This window comes from Euprymna scolopes, chromosome 32 (assembly GCF_053919585.1).
Source record: "Euprymna scolopes isolate OS-2025 chromosome 32, ASM5391958v1, whole genome shotgun sequence".
In the NCBI taxonomy this organism is placed as follows: Eukaryota; Metazoa; Mollusca; class Cephalopoda; order Sepiida; family Sepiolidae; genus Euprymna; species Euprymna scolopes.
In genome coordinates this window covers 74663583-74675892 of record NC_136513.1, presented here as the reverse complement: position 1 = coordinate 74675892, position 12310 = coordinate 74663583, and the positions used below count along the sequence as shown (strand labels likewise).

At 34.1% G+C, this 12310-nt stretch overlaps 1 protein-coding gene across 3 annotated transcripts in view; it reads left to right on the top strand.

The window, feature by feature from the left end:
* Positions 1-11842, top strand: part of LOC145256443 (cytochrome P450 2J4-like) — an 83745-nt gene extending 71903 nt beyond the window's left edge. For all 3 annotated transcript variants that reach the window (XM_080115351.1, XM_080115349.1, XM_080115350.1), the window contains exons 7-8: positions 6228-6434; positions 11418-11842. In XM_080115351.1, coding sequence (XP_079971477.1) covers positions 6228-6434; positions 11418-11596 — 386 coding nt within the window. In that variant the 3' untranslated portion in view covers positions 11597-11842. The remainder of the gene's footprint in view (positions 1-6227; positions 6435-11417) is intronic.
* The last annotated feature ends 468 nt before the right edge of the window (positions 11843-12310 follow it).

Genomic DNA, 12310 nt, shown 5'->3' with positions numbered 1-12310 from the left:
CCCATTTACCACTACTCTTATGAACTTATAAGAGAGAAATGATTTAATAAATGAGAGGACACTTCCAGCTATACAATAGCTGGAGATCTTGTGGAGTAGACCTTTGTGCCATACGCTATCAAAGGTCTTTAATATGTTAAGAGCAATATATATATATATATATATATATATATATAGAGAGAGAGAGATAGAGAGAGAGAGAGAGATAGATAGATGGATAGATAGATAGATAGATATATCAAAGTGAAAGTGTCTGTCTGCATGTCTGTCTGTGTACATTTCCCTACGCAATAACTCTGTTAATTTTAAGCCTACAGACTCGAAATTTGATATACAGGGTATTGAGATTTGGGAAAATCTTTGGAATCCAAACTCCTCCGACAATTTTGGGTATAAACACTTGTAATTTTAGATATAGGTTCCTTGGATATGGATCTAACTTAATAACTTGATTTGAGCCCAAAACAATAAACTTTAAGGGGTCATAATAGGGATCAAAGTTTTAAAAAATTGACCCCTGCGGTCTCTTCCAAATTACTCAGACAATTTCTGGTCTAAAAATTTGAAATTATACATAAATGGTATTCAGAGGTAGGGTTAGCTTTTTCATCAGTTTGGATCGAAAATTTTTAATTACCAATATATAAATGTATGTATTTATGTCTGTTTGCATGTCTGCCTTAAACTTTCAATAGAGGCAACGGATTTTACCAAGATCAGTATCGTTTTAAAGTTCGACCTTTCATATGACAAATATCGAAAAATTGGGGTCATAATAGGGGTCAAAGTTTAAAAAATTTACCTTTTTTTTCTTTTTTTTTCTTTTTGTTTAGTATACACTTCCAAACACCCGGGCAACGCCTGGCACCCATGCTAGTATATCTATAAAAGTGAAATTGTATGAGTGTCTCTGTGTGTACATTTCCCTACCAAATTATTCTGTCAAGTTTCAGTCTACAGGCTCGGGTATTAAGATTTGGGAAAATCTTTCTAATTGGTTTTCGGCTAGAAATTTGGCTGTCAAGGGGTAAAAGTTCAACGATTTGACCTTTGAAAACTCTACCAAACTCCTCCACCAATTTTGGGTAGAAACCCTTGAAATTTTAGATGTAAGCTGCTTGGATATGGATCAAACTTTGTAACTTCATTTGAACCCAAAATAATAATGGTTAAGGGGTCAAAATAGGGGTAAAGTTTTAAAAATTTGACTTCTCAGCCAGTTTTTGGTCTAAACATTTGAAAGTTTGCATAAAGCGTATTCAGACATAGGGCAAGCTTTTTAATCAGTTTTTGGCTGAAATTTTGGCTACCAAGGGTTAAAAGTTTTAAATGTTTTACCTTTGCGGTCTCTAGCAAACTATTCAGCAAATTTTGGATCTAAACATTTTAAATTTTACATAAAGAGTATTCAGACATGCAGCAAGCTTTTTAATCAGTTTTTGGGAGAAAATTTAGCTGCCAAGAGTTCAACGGTTGAAAGAGTTAACCTTTGCAGACTCTACCAAACTCCCCTGCCAATTTTGTGTCTTAACACTTGAAATTTTAGATGTAGGTTATCTATACATGAGTCAAACATTTTAATACATATATATATATATATATATATATATATATACTAGCATTTCAGCCCGGCGTTGCCCGGGTGTTTGGATGTATGTGTTTAGCAAAAAAACAAAGTGGTAGTAGGAAGACAGGCGAAGGAGTTTGGTAGAGTTTTCAAAGGTCAAATCGTTGAACTTTGACCCCTTAACAGCCAAATTTCTGTACCTAGTATATCAAATTTCGAGTCTGTAGATTGAAAATTGACAGAGTTCTTGCGTAGGAAAACGCACACAGACACACACAGACACATTCACTTTTATATATATAATAGACTAGCATTTCAGCCCGGCGTTGCCCTGGTGTTTAGATATGTATGTTGAGCAAAAAAAAAAGTGGTAGTAGGAAGGCAGGCTCGAACCCGTACTGCGAAAGAGGAACAGAACAGGGAAAAAACTTGATGTCTTTGCGGTTACGACCACCGTCAAGCCTGAAGTGACTCATGTTTAAATTAAGGCTAGACAATCGAAAGGAGAGGATAACTTTAAAAAATATCGGCGAAAAAAGCGACCCCCCCCTCTGTAGAAAAGTGCCCAGTTGAAGATGAAGATATTAATGTTTTTAGCCAATTTTTCGATATTTGTTGTATGAAACGTCGAACTTTAAAACGATACTGATCTTGATAAAATCTGTTGTCTTTGTCGAAAGTTTTAGGCACACATGCAAAAATACATACATAAATTTATATATTGGTAACTGAAAATTTTCTATCCAAACCGATGAAAAAGCTTGCCATATCTCTGAATACCCTTTATGTAAAATTTCAAATGTTTAAACCAGAAATTGTCTGAGTAATTTGGAAGAGACTGCAGTAGTCAATCTTTTTTTAACTTTGACTCCTATTATGAGCCCTTAAAATTTATGTCTTTGGGCTCAAATCAAGTTATTAAGTTAGATCCATGTCCAAGGAACCTATATCTAAAATTTCAAGTGTTTATACCCAAAATTGTCGGAGGAGTTTGGTAGCGTTTTCAAAGGTCAAATCGTTGAACTTTGACCCCCTTAACAGCCAAATTTCTGGCCGAAAACTGATTATATAGATTTCCCCAAATCTCAATACCCTGTATATAAAATTTCGAGCCTGTAGACTAAAAATTGACAGAGTTATTGCGTAGGGAAATACACACACAGACACACACAGACACACGTTCACTTTTATACATATATATATATATATATATATATATATATATATATATATATATATATATATGCACATAAAGTTATGAACAGTACATAGGGCCCAAGCAAATCTGGGCTGAACTGCTAGTATATATATGTAAAAAAATTAAAATAAATTATGCATAGATAAAGAGGAAGATATATAGATAGAAAAGAGAAAGTGAGGGAAATACAGAGAGAAGGAGATAGAGAGAGATAGATGGATTGAGAGAGAGACAGAGAGAGGGGGAGAGTTAGAAACAGAGAGGGAGCGAAAGGAGGGTAGGGGAGAGAGATAGAGGAAATTAGAGAGAGAAAGGGGCTCAAAGAGAGATGGAGAGGGTGATATAGAGAGATAGATTGAGGGAGACAGAGAGAGAGACAGAGATGGATGGAGAGAGTTATTAAGAGAGGGAGAGAGGGGAGAGAGGGGAGAGAAACAGAGGGTGGAGTACACTTCACCGTTTTTTTTATATTTGAAATAAAGTGGCGCTTATGCACTTATGTTACTGTGCTATTTTTTTAAAATAGTATTTTCACGTTAAGGTCAGGTTTTATAATATCTTTTTGTTTATTAAATTGTTAGGTGAAAGTACAGATAATTCAGTCGGTTTCTAATGTGTGGAAAATCTAGCTCCCGAGAAAAAAGGTCTCGATTTCTCATCTACTGACTGAGCGGTGAAAAAAAGCGGTGAAGTACACTTCACCGCTTTTTTTTTCCTCAATCAGAGGAGAAATCTTTTGAAACTGAGGCAATTTTTATTTTTGTTACTATCCAGAGTACCCTTTTTTCGTAGCTATATATATATATATATATATATATATATATATATATGTGTGTGTGTGTGTGTGTGTGTAGTCATCCACAGACAGACTGTTTTGCGGTATCATAATTCTTAAGTGAGGCTAGACCAGTACCTATCCACAGCCTGGGATTGAACCAATAATCATCAAGTCGATAATCAATAGCTCAATCCAACAATTCATAGACTGATGATGTTAGCAATGATATCTAACCATTTTTTATACAAATATTGATCACCACTCCCACAATGCTCCATTTGTTTGCTGCTTTTAGTTACAAAGAATTTTGCATAATACTAAAGCAGCAGCAGACAATATCATTACTTTTATATATAGTCACTCCGAACAAAGCATATTATTCTGATACATAAGGGACTATACTGCATATTGAGATTTGGGAAAATCTTTCTAATTGGTTTTCAGCCAGAAATTTGGTGTCAAGGGGTAAAAGTTCAACGATTTGACCTTTGAAAACTCTACCAAACTCCTCCGCCAATTTGGGGTCTAAGCACTTGAAATTTTAGATTTAGGTTTCTTGGACATGAATCAAACTTTTTAACTTCATAACTAATTACAAAGGTGTATTTCTCAGCATTGTAGGCAAAGTCTGATTGAAAGGCAAGCAAATATGATCAAAGCCAGTGGAGCTGCAGGAGTTGCTATGAATTGAGATTGAAAACGAACTAGTTATTGTTTTATTATGGCGACTGTTGTTTTTATCCAAATATGATAATTATAAGATTACTGTTTGAAATTAAAAATATATTCATCAACTTAGCTTAAGTGAAATCTGAAAAGAAATAAAATCTTTTATGATTAAACAAATTAAATTCTGAAATGTAGAACTAAATGCAATTGAAATAAATTGATGGCAAATTCCTGTCTAATGAGACAATGGTGTTTTGCCTCTGGTTTGGTGCACTGAAGCATCTGCTGTAGCTATAAAGTCGAAGCTGCATGTAGGTCTGTACAGGTGATGAGAAGACATAGGCTTGCCTAGTTGCCAGGGTCCCTTCTTGGCTCTGTAGATAAAGTCTGACGGAAACAATTGTTACAGGTCATAAGTCACCTTCTCAAAATTTCAAACAATTTTTACAGTTCACAAGTCAAATTTTAAACAATTGTTACAGTTCATAAATCAAATTTTAAACAATTGTTACAGTACATAAGTCAACTTTCAAATAATTGTTACAGTTCATATGTCAAATTTCAAACAATTGTTACAGTTCATAAGTCAAATTTCAAATAATTGTTACAGTTCATAAGTCAACTTCTTAGCTATATTTTGAAATAAAACTTTTCAATTTTCGTTCATATAAACAAGTTATAATAAAATTACTGGTGTTAAAATGTACTCAGAACATGTAAGTAACGTGTCAGCAGGTTTCAGGAGTTGCTAGAAATGTATTGTAGCAATTCACCATTTATCTATCAGGATTCCAAACGACTTGCTAAATGGCGAGAACTGGAGAAAAAGCTTGTAAAATATTTTTTAAAAAAATACCTGACCCCTGGACTAGGGAAATGTAATGTTAAATGAATAGAAATGGAAAAAATATATACATGCCATTAAATATTAAATTAAATGCTTATAAATGATGGATTTTGCTATGTTAATCTTTCTGCTAGTTGTTATGTTACGAAATATGGATTATTCTCAACTAGCCTTGTCCAACCGTAAATAAACTTAAATATATATAGTAGTTTCTTCCACGGAACCGCTAGACTTTGGGATTTCCTTCCGGGTTCCTGCTTCCCATACTGTATTGACATGCAGAAATTCAAGTGTAATATGACCCGACATCTTGCTGCCCAACTCCCTACATAGTACCCCTGATGCTTATGTTCCTGATAGTAGCCCCCTACATCAAAGTGGCAATGTGCCTTGTTTGGGGTGAAAATGTAATAAAATATATATATATATATATATATATATATATATATATATATATACACACACACACACACACACACACACACACACATATATATATAGTACTGATTTCAAAAGTTTTAAAAAGAAATGACTTGGGTGCCATCAGCTAAAATCGAAACCAAAACATTCAGCACTCCACCTGCATTCCCTACTATTTAAGCTAACCTGATAGATAAGAAAGATTTAAAATTTAACCACTTCCAGCTATGAATGAATTTGCGCATGTGCAAAAATAATAGAATATGCCGGCAAGTTGAAATGAACATTTTGCATTTCAACTTGCCGACATATTTCTTTATGCGTTATTCATTCATCCAGAGATTTTACTTATTATAAAATATCATTGATGTAAGATTACAATTTCCTGTTACTTTCAGTGTTATGTGACCAGTAGTTTAAGAGTTTATCAGTTAAATATTTAAACACATTGTTTTATTTATACAGAAAATTTTTTCCTGCAACTCTGAATTTGAATTGAGGGACGCCATTTTCTTACATATGAGGGCCGTTAGGAGCATTAATTGGATATTTATCTGTTTTTCTTGCTTCATCACAATAACAAGTATTTCTAAGATTAGAATTTTATTTAACATATTTAGCAAGGAGTGTTATGACAAGAAGCCCTAAAAAAAGTGCTTCTTTTGTGGCAGGAAATATGTTACATCTTTTGCGAAACACATTTATATTTATGTTTTCTCACATTTCTATTTTTTTTTTTATTTATTAGCTGTTTTTGTGGCTCCTCATGTCGCAGAGACTGACATTACTCTTGGAAATTTTGACATTCCGGAAGGCACAATTCTTCAATTCATAATCCACGCCATCCATAAGGATCCAAGATACTGGAAAGAGCCGGAGAAATTCCTTCCTGAACGATGGTTGACAAAAGACAAAAAAATAATCAAACATGAAGCCTTCCTACCATTCTCTTGGGGTAATTTTTTTTTTTTTTTTTTTCATTTATTATTATTTACTCACTAGGAGTTCTCATACCGGTCATCAGCAGAGATTACTCACTGTAAAAAAAAAACGATGGTGATCCCTGGGAGGGGGCGGTCTTGTTGGTAATAAAACTATCCCAGGGTTCTACTTCTCTATATATTCTTCTAGTGGAAGTCTATTTAGTGCTCTCTTCCTTCTCGACCTTTTCAACTTCCTTCAGTCCTTTGTCCGGTTATTTTGTGTGGTATTAATCACAACATTGTATGTGTGTCATTTTTTTATTCAATTTTTAGGGAAAAGGAGGGAAAAATATAAAATTATTTGCAGTTTTAGTTTCCCTTTGGTTCATGTGGGAGTATTCTTTCTATGTTGTTGATGTTCATAGTTTGTGTGAATTGATTCATACATTCTAGAATTCTCATTGTTGCCATTTGCAAATTACTTTTTTTTCATTATAAAAGAGAGCAATCCACCTACTGCACTAAAACTTGTGTTTAGTTTGACGTTTGACTTATATTTTTAAATATTTCCTCAAAGTCTGAAAAATCTTCCTTATTTTTTTTACAGCGATTTTTAATGGAACAAAACCATCATTGCAAGTCAGTCTAAATTACAATCGATTTCTTACTTGTTTTGAGATAAGAATCCCAGAAAACTGAAGTAAATTATTAAATATGATTTTAATCTTATTTTATGCAGATCTGTTATTGCATTTTAAACAAGGCTGATAGCCATTAGTCGCATGCGCTTGTGTAATGAATGAATGCATGAATGTAGGATTGACATGAAATTTTTAAAGATAAACTAAAACGACCATAACATGGGCTGAAATGACTTAAATAAATAAAAAGTAAATGACTTAGAATGACTTTAATGAACTTAAGGATGAATTGAATGATCTTAAGAATGACTTGAATGCTTAAAAAATAACTGGAATCCTTCAAAAACAACTTGAATGATCTGGAGAATGACTTGAATGGCTTTGAGACTGACTGGTTGTAAAGTGGGTGATCATTTTACATTAAATTAATACAGAAAAGTGATCCCCCACTTTATATCACAAAGTTACAAACATAAGTACAGCATGTAGTAAGAACAGATGGTATTTATTTGCTCCCCCACCGAGCAAATTAGGCACAAGGCCGACTTTTAATGTGAGGAGTGAAGGGGAAATGGGGACCAACTCCCCGGGGAGTACAGGAGCTGGATAGTGACAATTGGTATGAAGGGTGGCCCCTACATTGACCAAGGTCTTATATGTGGAGTTGGTATTTATTTTCTCCCCCACCGAGCAAATTAGGCACAAGGCCGATTTTTAATTGAGGAGTGAAGGGAAAATGGAGACCAGCTCCCCGAGGAGTAGGGGAGCTGGATAGTGACAATTGGTATGAAGAGTTTCCCCTACATTGACCAAGGTCTTATATGTGGGTTTCCCCCACATATGGTCTTTGCTTGCAATATCTGCCGGAACAGATACTACACTTTGAGATATTAAATCTTTTATTCATGTTAAAAATACAGTCAAAATCAACAATGGACAAAAAACTTAGGCACATGGCCAACTTGGCCAAAAGGCCAAGAAAAACTTAAAAAACTAAGAACAGCATCTATTAACAACAGACCTTTGATCTTAACCAAAAAGGTCAAGCACAAAAGTGTTACGGACAGACCGCCCCACAGACCAACCGACGGGTGACTTATAGAGTTGCTTGCACGCGACTAAAAATTCATTTTTTTTTTTTTTAATACTTAAAAAAAGTGGAAAGTTTATTTTTGGCAAACATCTTTTGAGATTTTTTCAAACCTCAATTAATTAAAAAAAAAAAAAAAGAATAGTTATTTACTTGCATACCCAAAAGAGCAGACTTAGACATAAGATCGGTTTTAAATGGTGAGAAAATTCAGTTCTCCCAAAAATGGCACACTGGACTAAAAAAAAAAAAAATTGCCTCAGTCTTTAAGGATTTTCTTTTGACGTAATACTGATTATAATGTTTTAAAGTTACAATAGCAACATATTTATGTGTGGAAAATGTTTATTTGATGTATATAATTACTTGTGTTTGTATTTACTTTGTATTTTTTGTAAATAATTTTTTAGGTATGAACTTAAAAAGATATTTGCCAAAAATAAACTTTCAGCTGAAAATTGTGATTAAATTCGTTTTATTGTTTATTTCAATAATAAAAGAATTTTTTTTATATTTTGTGCTGACGGGCACAGATCGCTTGAGCTGAAGGTGATTGAATTGCAAATCATTATCAGCAGCTGTAATTTGTCGTACATTAGTTGTGCCTAATTAAGTCGTATATAAAAAGTATGACAGAGATTACAAAACTCAGATACATTTTCTCGGGAGATTTTCTATTTCCACTACTGACCAATGAGTTGCACCATTACTTGACGAATGTTAAATTCTAACATTAATCGCCTTGTTGCAATATTTTTGATATCTAATGGGATATGGTCCCTAAAAGTTGTGAGATTTTATTTATAAATGCGGCCGATAGGAACTGACAAATCAAATTAAACCACATTCTGCTATATCAACCAATCAGAAACCAAAATTGATCCATAAAAATTGAATGTTTTCGTGTCAACACGAGTATCTTTTGCTCTTTGGCTGCAAAATTATAAAGTTCACAACCTGTACAGAACCCATTGAAAACTCTTCATATCCAGGACTTGTATAAAACGGCTTTCAATTCAAGAGGTTATGGGCCCGGTGGTAGACTTTATGGATCAGAAACAAAAGTGAAATTTTTAGGATATTTACGAATCCTAAAGTTACACAAGCTAATTCAAGCAAACACTGTAAACAGAAACGACCCTGAGTTTATAAAAAAGAATGCAACTGTCTTTGGAGAATTAATACAGTGTTTAGATAACATAAATCTATCTCTCGTAATGCGCAAAACCTTGGACGATGGCTGCAAAACACTGAACATATTAAGAGAGCATTATTTATCAAAAGGAAAACCGAAAATTTTCTCTTTATATACTGAACTGACATCTCTAAAATGTACGGAAGCCGAGACGATTACAGATTATATTATAAGGGCCGAAACAACAGCAAATCCATTAAAATGTCGGGCAAAGTTGTCAGTGAGTCTGTTAATCTCCATGGTCCTCAAACGGTTGCCAAGTTATTTAAAGCCGTTTACCACCGTGATATAAGAAAACCCCATGACTACTAATCAAAGGTAGCACTTAGGAGTTACGAGGAAACTAAGAAAATGATCACAGAAAAAATAAATCTACAAATATCATGAAATTTAAAAATGTCCACTTAAATCACTAAAATCAAATTATACCTTTACCTTGAATAAAAACCACAATTTTTCCAAAAAACAATTTTTCTTCAAAGAAAAGGACGAACATTATTTGCTATAATTGTGGGCGATCCAATCACAAGAGTTTCCAATGTAGATACAAACATTTCAAAGGGGGACTAGATCAAAAATGTGGAGCGCTCCCTTAATGAGCATACATTTTTATTTTCATGTACGTTTGACACTTCAACAAGCAGTAAAACTTTCTTGCCAATTGTGGGGCAACACACATGTAAATGGCTAAAAGTCACAAAACACGATGCCAGAAAAGAAGACCACAAAAATCCTATCACTAGTACATTGTGAATTGAACAGTCCCATAGAACCGATGGGAGGAGAAAATTTCAGGTATGCATTAACTTTTGTAGACAATTATTATTTGGGGTATGATTCCTGAAATGAGATTCTATTAATAAATGCTGTCGATAGGAACTGACAAATCAAATTGAACCACAAGTCCAGAACCTGTACAGAATAGCTACCCACTAATAATTCTTTATCTTCAGAACTTGTATAAAATCACTACCCTTCGGAAACTCTTCTGAAATTAAACATGGCTTCTAATTCAAGACCCCTTTTTTTTTAAACTTAGATTCATCCTAAAAAGACACATTTGCAGTGAAACATTAGGGACTACTGTGAATTTGAAGCTACACTTACAGGGATATCCTAAGTGGGGAGTAACAGAGCTGCTAGTGCTTATAGCAGCCACATGACACATATGCAAATGTCCAAGCCAGTGTATAAAGTGACGTAACAGTGGACAAAAAGAAAAAAGAGAGAGAAAGCATTACATGGCCAAGACAGAAAAAAGATGGTGGCGTGAGAAACTTTTAAGCCCGTGTTGAGATGGCAATTTTAGTTAAGCACATGTCAGTGCGAGAGGAACTGTAAAAAACATGTAATGTGTTGTTTGAAAATATCAGTAAAAAATGCCTTTTGCTAAAACTGAAAAAAGTTGAGTTAAATTTCTTCTCTTGTTTGATTCTTTGGTAACAGTCTTAGACACAACGTGTTGGGTCTGATATTTAAAATGTAACGACGCTATTGAAGAATAACGACAACTTTATAGTTCACATTACATTTAAATTTTTGTATGTTGGCACATACAGAGAAAACAAAGAGCTGGCAATAAAATCCAAAGTCTAGCAGTTTGAAGATAGAAGCTATTAGAGAAGAAGGTATTCTGGCGTCTGGGTACCTCTATAATGTAGGGGTGAGATTTTGCTGATGGTCATGTTCATCAGGAGTATTTATGTTGAGGGGGCACCAGAGCAGCAAATTCATCAAAACACATTCCATTGAAGTACTTGTAAAACAAGCACAGTGATGCAACATTACAGCGATGGGATAGAGGCTGGAGCTAGGTAGATAATAGAGTTCTTATTAGAAGTTCTTTATTGCATGCTCTCCAGAAGGGTAAGGTTTGTGGTTCTATGCATGAGTAAATGGTGGCTTTGTAGATGTTTAGGATACTGGCACGTGTAAAAAGTTTCATAGCAAGTTTTTTTTTGCAGCAGCCTTGGCAGTATCTTTTATGCTTTGTATTCTTTAATAAATGTGTGTTGAAAGAAGATCTGAAAAGACAATTCAGTAAAATATTAAAATTGTGTTATTAATATTATTTATTTATCACTTGCAGGTCCTCGGAGTTGCATTGGGGAACCTTTGGCACGAATGGAAATGTTCCTGTTTTTCACCAATTTGTTGCAAAGGTTTGAATTTACTGATCCCCCAGATGAACCAGTTTCGGTTTCAGGTGGAATTACTGGATTCACATATCATCCACTCAATTCTATGATCTGCGCTAAGCCATTATAGACTTTCATAGTCAGAGGGCAACTGTAGCCCCAATCCTGTTGACTTTTTATTTTATTAAAAATAAATATTTTTTTATATCCAAAATATAAAATTAGTATATTAAGTCAATTGGATTTTTCAAATTATACCTAAATGTTAATGCGACTGACAAATCATTATATGATTCTGACAAGTCAGGTTTTTTCAAACATTATCACTTTGTGTTCTTTGCTGGAATAAATGGAAATTCCAATAGATTTTATCGATTACATGTTTTATCCAACATCATTTTAAAAACAATTAACAGAATTATATTTTTTAGGAAGATTACAAGTGGTATTCGTTTTTCGGGATGAACGGTAGTCTTGCAAGATGAGATTTGTATTTGACTAATCAAAAACATAAATCCCATTAACACAATCCATCAGCTAAGAGCCACAATACCGCACTTTGCCAAGAGAGACACATCAACTCAATTGTTTGCAAACCCTTTAAAAAACAATTCTCCTTAAACGTTCAACGCCAACCCTCTCTTTCACTCTCTCCCTAAAAAGCAGGCTCTGATTGCTTGCCCTTAATATCTTCTCAGCACTTCACCCCTCACCAGAAATTTTAGATGCTGACCTTTGTCAGTGGTCACCATTCGATCATTCAGAAGTTGACTACACAAGATACCCACTGGAGATTACAGTTAGACAGTGTCCACTCAAGGGATTAATCTGTAGCCTATGTAGG